A 13958-nucleotide genomic window follows, 5' to 3' on the forward strand; every position below is an offset into this window, starting at 1 on the left:
AATATGTACGTTTATTATTCAGAACATTCAAATATACGAGGTACATATTACACTGCTGAATGGTTCTTAAAGACTTGATGTTCCGCATTCTGGCCAGAACTCAAGCTTAAGACAACGATAAATTGCCTTCTTCTTCGAAGCATCCGTCGATGTGTCGACACCCCGAAGGCTGCAGATATTTTACAATAGTCCATGCCATGGTTAGGTACTAAACCGAAACAAAACTATACAATATTGTGGATTATCTAATGTGTTGCGGTGCGGTGATAGCACAATGGGCAAAAGCTCGACTTCACCTTCGTGGGGCCGAGTTCGAATCCATGCATGCACTTCCAACTTTGCTAAGTTATGTCCGTTTAAAGTAATTAAAATATCACTTGCTTCAACTGTGAGGGATAACATCGTGATATCCTCTAAGGTGTGTGGAGTCTACAAATCGGCACTGGGCCAACGTGGTGGACTACGATCCTAACCCCTTCTCATTGACCCGTGCCCTGTAGTGGCCCGGTATGGGGTTGATATGACGATGCTGATGTTAATTATAAATAATTAAACTAATAAATAAACTAAGACAATACAAACATCGCCATCTAGCCCCAGAGTACTAAGATGACTGGTGAATATTTTTATGAATAATATTCATAAATACTTATAAAATTAACACCCAGACACTGAAAAACATTCATATTCATCGCACCAACATTTTCCAGCTGTGGGAATCGAACCCAATATAATATTTTTATAAACAAAAAGCTGAAATTAACAATCGACTTACCAGAAACGGACATAAATTAGTGATATCTGCATATCGTCTGCGAAAGGTGCAGAACTCCTTTGTGGGATTGAGTATACGCTTTTACAACATGATTCCTAAGGAAATTCTTGACCTACCAATGCATACATTTAAAAAATGTGTAAAAACGCATCTAGTACAGCAAGGTTACTAAACATTTGATAAATTCCTAAATGACAAGGTAGATTGGAAGCAGCCAGCCTCGCTCTCATCTCCCGCAAGATAGCAAAATGATTGTAAATGTTGATGTTGGAAAAGAGCAACTACTGAGTTTTTTTCCGGCTCTTCTCGGTAGAATCTGCTTTCCGAACCGGTGGTAGAGTCACTACAAACTTGACGTTTCAAAATTGCTTATAAAGTAGGCCTACTTGAAATAAATGAATTTGAATTTGAATTTGAACCCACGACCTTGGACTCAGGAAGCAGGGTCGCTGCACACTGCGCCAATCAGCCGTGAATGATTTAATATATATATGTGGAAAATATTCCTGTTACACGTAAATATAATTAGTTAAACCTACTTTCATTCCTCTAATTACTCATTAAATACCCTTACACTTAAATATAAGGGGGTAACTACAACAACACTTATATTTATAGTAAAATGTACATAGAAGGCAGTGGGCGGCCGCACGCTATTCTATTCCCCGAAGAGGAAATCGTTACGGGCAAATTGGGCCCTAACTATAGTTGTGGCGGCCAGTCGCGACCCGAAATGTCACGCAGCTGCTATTTACCTACTTGGACTTTTAACAACCGAATTTATGCTAAATATGTATGATTTAAATATGCCGTCTATCAAATTGTAACACTGAAGGGGACTTCCTTATAAAATAACAAGCCCACCCTAATCTCTAAGTTTTAAAAAAATGTAATATTACTAACATTGATGTAAATGAGTATATTACTTGCAAAATACTATTATTTGTTATGTAATTAACATAGATTTAACGTTTAGGTTTAAATATGTAGTTATCCACCTTGTTATCCTGAGGAATAAAACATCTTGGTATAGGCTGTGCTGTGAAAGCATGTTTTCATCATTTGGTAACAATGTCAAGCAAAAAATACTAAACAATCAAAATATATGGTAAAGGAAGTTTATCCTACCCCTAAAATTTGCTCATGCCTTCAGGATATATAGATTCTATCTTTTAAATGTGCTCGTATTTTTTTAATATATAATAAAAAGACTCTCCAGCCCACTTTGAATCAGCGTAGTGCATTTTACTTTTTAAAAAACCCTCTGTCCGGTGAGAAATTTTGCCACTGCCCAGCAGTGGGAATACGCTGATGTATCGAACGAAGGATGAGAATGACGAACAAAAAGACACGTGGCATTTGTATAACACAGTAGACTTAACTAATACAAAAAATAGACAATTGTCTGACCTTAGATCTGTGCATAATGTCTCATACAAGGTAAAACATTGGTTATGGTTAAAAGCTTTTTTTACAATCTACACTGTGTAACTAAGATTAACGTTATATGTAAAATAATGATTTCATCATTATTTCCTGCCTAATAAAATCACGAAGCTGGGTAGAGAATGACTACCCTACTTCATTGGGGGTTAGCGAGCTATTAGTAAACAATTCATACACAGAAAAATGCGCATTGAAACTTTATGGCAAAGGTATCTATTTTATTCAATCATATCAATAAAGGTTTATACGCACTAAATTACAAATATTGTTATTTCCTAAGCTTCAAGATTTGAGTGAACGTCGTCCTGAAAGTGGGAGCCATAAACAAATTCATAAGTAGGCTATGTTATCCATTTTATGCGTTTTTAAAGGCCACCCTCGAGGGAGCTAAAGTGAAACGCGGCGTAAACCGCCCTTGCAAAAACAAGAGGGAAATGCTACAGGGATTGGAAGATTTTAAAGTGTCACCAGTGATTTCGTAGATACAAAAATCTGAAAAAAATTAGACTGTTCTGTTGATTTTCGGTATTTTTAAAAGTGATCAGTGAATAACTGGCTTCATAATACTTATTACTATGGTTTAAAACTATATTCTTAGGTAGGTACAGTTAACAAAAAATATTGATAATATTAGGTTTCTGTTATAGATTAATAAATTCCCGCTCTTCACCAAAAAGATCCAATAAAATCCGTAAACGTTGCCGAAACATAACATTGATTTTTTTAAAGAATAATTAAAGTTTTTGTTTTAAACAATATTTATTTTTAGCAATTTTTACAAAATCTCGAAACACACATACGTGAATTAATAAACACTAAAAACATTAATCACTTTGTTAACTTCTTTTTTAGCAGTCTTGTGAAAAGGATTCTTACTAAGATACTCGTAGCTCGTGCTACGAGTGCCGTTACCTTCTTGCTCAACTTCGTTTATCAAAAAGCAGCTAACACTACTCTTTTTTAACTGTTTTTTTTTGGCTTACAAGTTTGGACTGGATAGTGATCTGTTTTTTACCTACCCTAGAAAAACTTAGCATTCTCGCAATCGCAGAGTACCTACTCTTCGTAGATAATTGAAATACAATAAAAGTAGAATCAAAGTAAAATGGATATAAATGCCCTTGTCTTAAAAATTAAATTTGACGACATCCTTTTAAATAAGTAACTAATAGGCTGACAAATTAATATAAATAGATCCCGTATTCATAAAGTGGTATCGAGCTATGAACAGGTTCTCAAGTAGGTATCCACAGTTTCTCAATATTCTTAAGCCGAACTTGAGCCCAATTTTATAAAATCTCCATTAGGCAGTGGTGAGCTTTATGGTCTTTAAAGTGAGTGGTCCGTTGTTCGATCCCGGGGATCAGAGAAAGTAAGAAAATTTATAATTTCTTAATTTTCTCTGTTCTGGTCTGTTTCACAGGCTTGGGATGGAGCTATTCACCATCCTATCGAGAAAGAAGTGCCACTAAAGCTTTCCAGTGCCGCGTAGAAAGCGAATAGGTGTTAAATATAACTTTCATACCCTTAGTATAACCTGTTGCGGGTATGGCTGCACGCTACGATCTTAGACTGCATCATCTTCCACAAGGTGAGATTACAATCAAGAGCAGTAATTTGTGGCAGAGAATAAATTTTTACCACAGCCGAACCGCTTTCAAATGTCATCAAATTCATCACACTGTTACTACAACGGACGTTTGAGGTTACTTAAGGCTAAACCGTACCATGACTTTTGTCCTACAAGGACATTTTGACCGTCATCTTAGCGGGCACTAATATGAACTTTAAGCAAATTGCTTTACTGTGACGTGCCATGTCGTAATTTAATTATCGCTACGATCATGTTATTTACAAATATATTACATAACAAACCTTGTGAGATAAATATACTACAGCCTTGCGGATAGTGCAATAGGCACTTAATTACAGCCTTCCTTGAACTCAGCCTGTTGACGCTTGATCACTGGACAATCTTGACATTAATCTATACTAATATTATAAAGCTGAAGTATTAGTTCATGATCTCAGGAACTTGAAAATATATTTTTGCGTTTAATGAAGAATGTAGCTTTATAACGAAACGCTACGACGGTAGGTACATTATAATCGGTCCAGTACTTTCGGAGCCAATTGGGTACAAACAAACAAACAAAAAAATCTTACCTCTGTATAATATTAGTAAAGATAAGTTTAGATAGTATTTTACGCAACAAACCATTGTTAAAGCGGTCAAACCCAGGTGCCAAAGGCGAGTCTGCTGGCTTGTAACTTTATATTAAGGTACGAGAATGTGTCGTGTTAACTTACGCAAAATAAATACGACAAATACTAAACTATCCGGTTACTTTCATGCTCGATAAACAAAAGATCTCTTACTCTTACTCCCGTTTATCTATACTTTTCTAAATAGGATAGATAAATGGGAGTAACATATTGATTTTTAAAAAACCTATGACTTGTCTGTGAAAAACCTCAGTATGTGAGAAATATACTATTGCATACACATACCTACAACATCACTGAAACTTTTTAATATCGTAGTGACAATATCATAAATTGCATTCACTAGTCTAATGTATTGAAATTTCAGCTTCATATAAAGTTATCAGTAACACTATGAAAAAAGTTCTATACGTATGCACAACAACATAATATAAACAAGACACATGAGTGATGAAAAAAACATAATACACTCACGTGAAAAAAAAATTATCCCCCCAAAAGGAAATTACATTTCATTGTCCATTCATAAAAACGTACAGAGAATTTTAATTTGAAAGAGCAACCCATACGCATTAAAATAGGTTTAACCGCCAGCCGTTCCAGTTTGGAAAAAATAAAATAAAACAAAAAAGGCGCGATCACGCCATACCTCGCGGGCGCGCCGCAAATTCCAGTGGAAAAAATCGTATTTCGTACGTGGTTTGAATTTTAATTGACATTCAACGGCCGAAGCTGCGGTTTCGCGAACGTTTTCCGAATTCACTACTCTTATAAGGGTTACAGGGGAAGAACATATAGGAGCTAACTACACAACATGGCTTTGAATACCTTTTCGACAATAAATATAACAATTTTTGTGCGTGCAACTTTTGAGCATGTATGTAACAGTCTAAGTAGGTAAGTCCTAGCTTACAGATGTTTTATAACTCTTATTCCTAAGGATAATATACCTACGTGAGTCTATTATATACTTATTTTGTATACTATGGCAGGTAAAAGATTTTATGGGTTGCGAGCGAGGATTAAATACTTTTATATTTCGGAATTCCACCTTATATAACATCTTATATTACACTATATGGAGGTGGATTTCCGAAATATAAAAGTACCTAATCCTACTTTTCTTTTTTCCTATTTATTTTTTATTTACTTTATATTTTTATTAACTGAATATATATACAAATTAATATGATGGTAGGTATAGTATCGTAATGCATGTCGTATTAAGCTGTGGACGTTGCGAATTGCAAACACGAGTCTAATAAAGACTTAAACAGACAAGTTTTTGCATCTTGATTTTTATATCGTTAATTACAGTCTGTAGGACACGGTTAGGATGCCCTTGCTCTTTGATACCAACTGGGTAAATCATATAGAGAATTATTATTAGCCGCGTGCGTAACACGAAATGTAAGGTATGGTTCAGTAGTCATGCCCTTAAAGAAAACTTCTAAGCGTGATCCAAAATTAATAACGAATAAATAAACAAATATAATAATGCAGTTTAATAGTTGATAGACTTTTGAAAAAAGTTGACAAGAGATTTGATCCACATAAATGGTTTAACAACTAAAAGATGCATCTTGGTCGGTTGTAACCGGATAAATTAAATTTTAATTTTTAACAGTAGTTTTAATAATTATTAAACGGGTATTAGGTATACTCATACGATAAAATGAATTGGAGTTTAAATATTGGTGCATAATTTCGACATTACAGGCTGTACTATTAGAATTTAAGATATATAACAAAACTAAGAGGGCTATATGATATCACTGCAGAACTCTGAAAATTAAATACGAAATTATGCATATTTTCGTTACAACAGAACAGTCAAGCATTATCTCATCGTTCTCTACTAAGCGGAGTTCATGACAATTTTAATAACTTTATTGTTGAGTCGTCATTACGTGCTATACACTCTATGATGGTCGCTAAATTACAATAAACAATTTTGAGCACTCATTTAGCCCCGCTCATCACGACTGGGGCTTAAATTATTCTACACAAAACCGCGGTAATGTCGAACGGCCGCGAATAATTGGTAAATAACCACGAAGCGGCCTCCTCCGGTTACATTTAATACTGCTTTATTTGAAGCATTGAAAGATTATGAGATATTTAGGGTTCCGGACAAAAATGATGAATACGTTCATGGTGTTAAGAAATAGAACGAAATATTTTAAAGTGTGGATACCTTATATTTACTTTGTCAAATTGGTATCTTTCTTACGAAATAAATAATTTACAACATAATATTGTAAAAGATTACACGATTAATTAAACCATTTTAGCAATTCGGATTCTTTAGGTACTAACTTAAGTTAATGCAAACAATCTTTGAATCTATATATGCTTTTAAAAAATAATCTTAATTGCAAATTAAGACTATATAAACGAAAAAATACGAATATGTTTTTTTGTAATATGGGTAAAATGTACTTTTAAATAGAAAAATCTAATTGTCTGAATGCATATTTCAATAAAGAGAAATCTCGAAATTGGTTACGTGTAGTTAAATACTTAAAGAGTCCGAAAATAAGTTTAGTTAAACCAGCAATAATCCTTTAGTAAATAACAATTGTGAACTGTAAGAAACCCTAAGTGTGGAAGTCTCACTCGCACTTGGCTGTTATTTTTTATTTAATGCAATGCCTTGACGAATGACCTTGAAATCAAGTATCGAGATGTACCTATTTGGTACAGCTTTGTTCAAAAGTAACGTTAAGTAGTAGTTCTCCGAAAAATGCAGGAAAACCGTCTGGAAATCCAAACAAACTCTAGGCTAATAATTCTGACTTAACACAATTTTGTATAAAGAACTAATATAACTTTTTCTCACATTCCAGGTTCCATTATGCTGCAGATGAGTATCTGCGCAATACAGATGAATTTAAGAAGAGTGACAACACAAAACGAGCCCTCATGCCAATGAAAATGCTAGCACATGCTGCGAAACGAAAAAGTGTATCCATACATGAGTGATTGCGTAATTGGGTGACATCGGCAGCGATGCAAGAGATATGCAATACCGCGCTGCCGCTTGACAGTAACCCCTTGGTCCGCAAGATAAAATGCGAAGAGTTCCCCGTGAGAGGAAAGCAAGCAGCAAGAATCGCAATGGGGGTCCGCGATGATATGGAAGAGGAGTTCGTGGTGAAGACGAGGAACACGCCGCCGATGGGGCCCGCTCCTGGTCAGGAGCATCCACGCATGGAGCATGGGGGCAACGGTTTCTGGCTGGCAGCGGTCACCGCAGCTGGAGCACCCCATCCTATGCTCGAAACGTGTACAGAGACTGGATTCATTAACAGTCAACCGTCTATGGCTGAGTTCATGACGGCACTACCGCAGCTGGGAGGAGGCGAATTAAGTCCGCAGCATACTCCTCCCGGCTACGCCCCAGACCTGCCGTCGCCTGGTGGTGGTCTGAACGTCCCCGAATACCCTTGGATGAAGGAGAAAAAAACAACTAGAAAAAACAGCCAACAAGGTGAGTATTCTACCTGTGATTATATAATTGCAGCAAGCAAGCAAGTAGACTAAAGCAGCATATATTTATACCCGTTATAGTATTTATTTATTTCATCATCATAATCATCATCATCATCATATCGACCCATTACAGGCCCAAGGGCCCAGTGCGGATTTGTTGACTCTACACACCTTTGACAACATTAAGCAGAACTCTCAGGCATGCAGGTTTCCTCACGATGTTTTCCCTCACCTGAACTGTGTGATATTTTAATTGCTTATAACGCACGTAACTTAGAACAGTATAGATAAAGGTATACACTGTTTAAAAATTTCAAATACTCCTATCTATCGTTGGTATGTTGGGTGTGGTGACGGCAGATCAGAATACTGTTGTCACCACCCCTCCTTTTCCCGCGGGGCGAGGCGTCTAAAGGAATATAATGGGGCCGGTCCCCATGCCCCATGCAGCAACGTCTTCTGCGATCACCAACCGGTCTGCCCAGCGTGGTGATTATGGGCAAACCCACGCTGGGACAGGCCCTAAGTCCAGCAGTGCAGTGTTATAGTCTAATGCTGACACACAGAATTCAATAAAATTGCTTAAGAGCCAACTATAAATAAGATTTCGATTTATTATTTATTAATATCATATATTTAAAAGTAACCCAAAAGACAAAAACTGCTCATCAAGTAGATAAATTATCTGATGAAATTTTTTTTTCCCTACAGTTTTAAAATTGCAAAATCGCCACGAAACATTATCCATAGTTCTCATACCTACATAACAAACTGCTTCGTTTTGTAAGTGCTACTAACTGCTGCGTGAATAACATAAGAATTATTATTGTGCCTTTCAACAGCAGCAACAAATGGCCATTCATCCATTGTATTCCGGTTCACGGTCCCAGAGTTTCTTTAATGAACATCAAATTACTCCGAAATTTATTGAATTGTATGGCGCGACGACGCGGACGTCTCGTGTCTCTAACTGTTTCGGTTCAGTGTGGGAGTGGTATCGTGGTGGTATTATCTGAGCTAGCGAGTCGCCGCCACCGCGGGTAACGGCGCGGAATATTCGATATGCACCATGAACACAAATTATAAGTGAGAACATTTTAGAACATAATTTTATATGTCGACCAGTACTATAAATGCAGCCTTAAAGAATATTACATGCGAGAACTTTTAACGTGCCCGGTATTTCTTCTTTCCCCTTCACAAGCTTCGACTTGGAGTATATCCATGGGTCCGATGGGCTTACATCCGATGGCGGAGACGTGGTAGTGTGGGAAAGCCTTTTTTATAGTATTTGTATAGTCATTGACGGACCAAGCTTGGTAAGTTGAAAAGTTGTCTATAAACAGAGCAACACATTTTTCAAAGTGCCTCCGTGACCGTAACGTATAGGTGTTAAGCGTAATAAGACCAAATATAGCCATATAGACCTATTTACCAAGTATATTGAAATAAGCATGCGTGTTAATACTTCCCCAGATAAGCTCTGTTACAATACGCTCTACTACTGAAAAAGCCTTCCCGGTTCCTCACCGTCAGTCGGTTAGATTAAACACATTACTATTGCTGCTCTGGAATAAGAATCCCGAAAGGGGTCTAAACAAGTCTGGCATAGTATACTAATACGAAAATCAATTCAATATATATTTCAAAAAAACTCTGAAAAAGTAAATGGGGCTTTCAGTTACTTTAATTATATTAAAGTCCTTGCCATCTCGAATCCATCTGCAACTCACTCAATATTTTTCAACACTAAATAGTAGACTCAAAAAAAATTATCAATAAAAAATCAACATAAAAAGTGCTCCCTATATTTTTGCACAATCACACGTCAAACAATAGCATAAAGACGGAATGACCCCAAATTTGTCGCGACTCAGAACAAAGCTCGAGTGGCATGATCCATCATCATCCGTCAGCCATGGGAATATGACCTCACCTGGCCCATACGTCATGTTAAACGCGTCTATTAGGCCTTGTAAAACCATTAAACTGTGTTTAATATTTTACTTCTATTTCCAATTAAGTGTTTTTCGAAACAATCTAATAGAAACACCTTAGGTAAAGTCTATTTGACGGAGGCATTCAAATTCATAGTAAATTAAAAAAAGCGCTAATCTTAAAGAGTGCTGAATTCTAAAAATGTTTTAACAAGTTTCCAACAACGCATGGAATGCCTTAGAAAAGGATTCAAATTAACACTTACTAATACACGCAAACCATGAAACTCGGATACAGAAGAATATAAAGTTGAAATTGAATTCCTACTATAAAAGCATTTCAAAATGAAGTCTGAAGTTGTTACTAGGTAGTACTTTACCACCTGTTCGAATACGCAGTTTATACCGAAACGAACTCTGCAGTTTTCTTTTCCTAAATCAACATTTTATAATTTTTAAACATTATTCTACCTTTTTTTTGTTCCACCACAAGTTAGCCCCTGACTGCAATCTCAACTGGTGGTAAAGATGATGCAGTCGAAGATGGTAGCGGGCTAACCTGTTTGGGAGTTTGGTAGTCATATCGCTAATTGGTCTACTCGACATCGCACTGGAACACTAAATCGCTCAGCGGAACGGTAGGGTGGTAACTAGCCACGACATGCATAACAACGATCTTTCATTAAGATAGAAAGATCGTTGTTATGTACCTACTCAAAAAAAGCCCAAGGTAACTTACACCTTGTAAATTTTTCTATTTTCAATTCGTAAACACCTTGAATAGCTGATTTTTTTTCCTTATACAATCCTGTTGAAGCAATATTTTCATATTTGAGTACGATTAACGCTGTGTTGGACAGAAGCCGACCCCATGGGGCGCGCGCCGGGAGGCCGAGCACCAGTATTGAACACATTAGCATGAGGCGCGGTATACCCATCTGTACCTACTATGAAAAAATAGTTTGTACCACTCTATCCGAAGATATAATATGCTGAAAGATTATGCTAAAATGAATCTTAGTATTTGTATGCATTTTAGCAATTTCGACGACCTCTCTGGCGCAGTGGTGATTGCCGTGGTCTTATAAATTGAGGTCCCTGGAAAGAGGACGAGAATCGTCCTCTTTCCAGGGACCTCAATTTCGTCGGTTTCGTCGGTGGTGGAATTTATGATTTCCAAATTTTCTTCGGTCTAGTCTGGTCAGAAGTTTGGCCGTATGTAATTACGACACGCCAAGAGATTTAGTGACTCGGTACGTATAATAATAAAAACTACTACTTGTTGGTGTAATGGAATATTCGACTATTCCGAGGTCCTAGGGCAAGAAGTGTAGTATTGGGGTTTACTTTATAAAATTTCGGTACCGACCCGGATTTAGGAAATTGGCGCCTTTTCACCTCGTATTTATTTAGAAAATTATGCCATTAGTAACTACCAGTTAAACAAATGTGATGCAGTTAAACCTTAGCGGGTAAACTAAATAGGAAGTAGTAATAATGACAAGGTTGCCTGGAAGCAAGCCGCTCCGCTTTCATCTCACACAAGATAGAAAAGATTGTTAAATTGTAAAAAGATTGTTGGAAAAGAGCAACTGCTGAGTTTCTTGCCGGCTTCTTCTCGGTATCTGCCTTCCGAACCGGTGGTAGAGGCACTACAAACAGACATACTTGACGTTTCAAAAGTGCTTACATTAGGCCTACTTGAAATAAATGAATTTTGAATTTTGATGGTTTTTAATTTTTTTAAGAAAAAACTTCAGTTTGGTAACCTAAATTACCTTCATACTAATAACTATAGCTATAACATTGATAAAATAAACATGAAGAAAAAAGTATTTTATTTGATGTGTTTTCTATATTTGCTCGTTAAGCCGTATAGCTACTTCCGTTTCCCTACCCACTAGGAATTTCCTATGTAAAGAAAGTCAACAGAAGCTTTAAATAACATACTATACTTATAAACGAAGGAAACATCTTCTCACCCTCATCACTATTGCTATTAAGATCATGTATATAAATGACACTAATGCTATATGCTTACTAATTATAGTTGCCCTTTAAGTCCATATTAACGCATTTTCGAAATAACTGTACGAATTACAGACAAAAAGACGACCGATTGGCGCAATGGGCCGCGACCCTGCTTTTGTGATCCAAGGCCGTGGGCTTGATTACCACAACTGGAAAATGTTTGTGTGATGAACATTAATGTTTTTCAGTGTACTGGTGTTTGTTATATATATTATAAGTATTGTAAATTATTGATAAAAATATTCATCATCGTCTTAGTACCTACCTGTAACACAAGCTGCGCTTAAATTGGGGATAGATGGTGATTTTTGTATTGCCTTAGTTTGTTTATTTATTTATTTTAAATAACATTGAATGATACAGCCCCTAAGATTAACCTAAACTCATGCAATGTACTACAATCCATAATAAAATTAATATAGCAATATTTTGGCGGATGCTGTTCTTGACTTTGCTACTGCATCAGTACCATAGTATGTAAGTTAGAGTCATCGATAGTGACGATCAAAATTGCGTATAACAAAACTTTGATACAGTAAAAATATATCGTCGAATCAAATTCAATGCTACCTAAATGTTATATGAAACCTATATTTATCAAGCTTTTTATAATTCATACTAATATTATGAATGTGAAAGTGTGTTTGTATGTCTGTCCTTACGTTACGGCCTCACTATGTACCAATCAAAAAAACGGTGAGCAAAATAGGCTACATTTTATCTCAGTAAAGCCAACGATTCTTACGGCATTTGTAAAAGACTAATATTAGTAGATATGGATAAGACCAACTGACAGATTTCAAAAGCGCATTCATTTAGCATTTTATACAATGTTGATACAAATATTTACTGACTTTACACCAAACAAAAAAACAGAAATATGAAAGAAGCCTTCAATTTCTCTTTTAAAATTATTATCCACGAAATCTGAGTATAAGCCCTATCAGAATTCGCACATCCGTATTCGGGTGTATTCTTTGATAATAGTAAGATAGCGATGTAGCAGTGAGCCGGGGTAATCCGTCACTGTCACCGCTATCGAGCGATGCACGGTGCTCGCTGCAGCCAGACGCTTTGTGTTCAACTTGGATATTGGATTTACTAAGTTTTGACTGATTCTCTTATGTGGCTGCGACTTGTGACGTTTCATTGTCACGCTTCCGTTGTCTTCCAACTTTTGGATCTCTCTTCTTATTTCCAAGGATCTCAGAGTTTCTTCTACTATAATTATTGAAGAGCATATATACATATATTATATTATATATATAATATATGTATATATTTGTTTTATTTACTGTTCTGGTAAATTGGTTGTCTTCATACAAAACACATAAATTGACACCATCGGTTCTCATTGCAAATTTTGTATGTAGATGACAGGTGAGCAACTGATTGAGATGTTACTAACTACGTGGTATGTTATATAACTTGTCTTAAGTCTCAAGAGGAAGTGATACTTTTTTGAGTGATTTTTCATAAAGTAGCATAAATTGTATAGTGAAATTATTATAATTTCACATACCTAATAATTACAACCTGTGCGTTTAAGCTTGTGTATAAATTAATGTTTAATACTAAAACAATAATTCATACACAAGTTTAAACGCACAGGTATGTAAGATATATATGTAAGATATTAACATAACCGTTTTGCTGTTTCCATAGTAATCCGTGAACCCATTTTACTATAAATTTTACATTTATTTATTTTATTTTATTTATTTATACTCTTTATTTGTACACCACTCAAGCAAAGAAACAAGACAAAAAAAGAACAAACACATGAAGAATGAAGCAGGATACAAAAGGCGGCCTTATCGCTAAGTAGCGATCTCTGCCAGGCAACCTTAGGATTAGGAAAACTAAAATGAAAACAAATAGGTGGGGTACACTATTTAGTACATACATACAAATATCTACATACTAATACATAAACCAGACTACACAAATAAAAAAAAATTAAAAATACTATTGATAAATATAAAAAAATAAATATACTAATACATATCCTAATATACCATAAATACTTCAATATGAGTTTGAGTAGA

The 13958-nt window shown here is 35.8% G+C and overlaps 1 protein-coding gene across 1 annotated transcript in view; it reads left to right on the top strand.

The window, feature by feature from the left end:
- Positions 1–13958, top strand: part of LOC120626870 (homeotic protein proboscipedia) — an 80989-nt gene that overhangs the window by 11922 nt on the left and 55109 nt on the right. Inside the window, exon 2 of the mRNA XM_039894653.1 lies at positions 7297–7940. Coding sequence (XP_039750587.1) covers positions 7460–7940 — 481 coding nt within the window. The 5' untranslated portion in view covers positions 7297–7459. The remainder of the gene's footprint in view (positions 1–7296; positions 7941–13958) is intronic.

The sequence above is a fragment of the Pararge aegeria genome, chromosome 10 (genome assembly GCF_905163445.1).
Source record: "Pararge aegeria chromosome 10, ilParAegt1.1, whole genome shotgun sequence".
Classification (NCBI taxonomy): Eukaryota; Metazoa; Arthropoda; class Insecta; order Lepidoptera; family Nymphalidae; genus Pararge; species Pararge aegeria.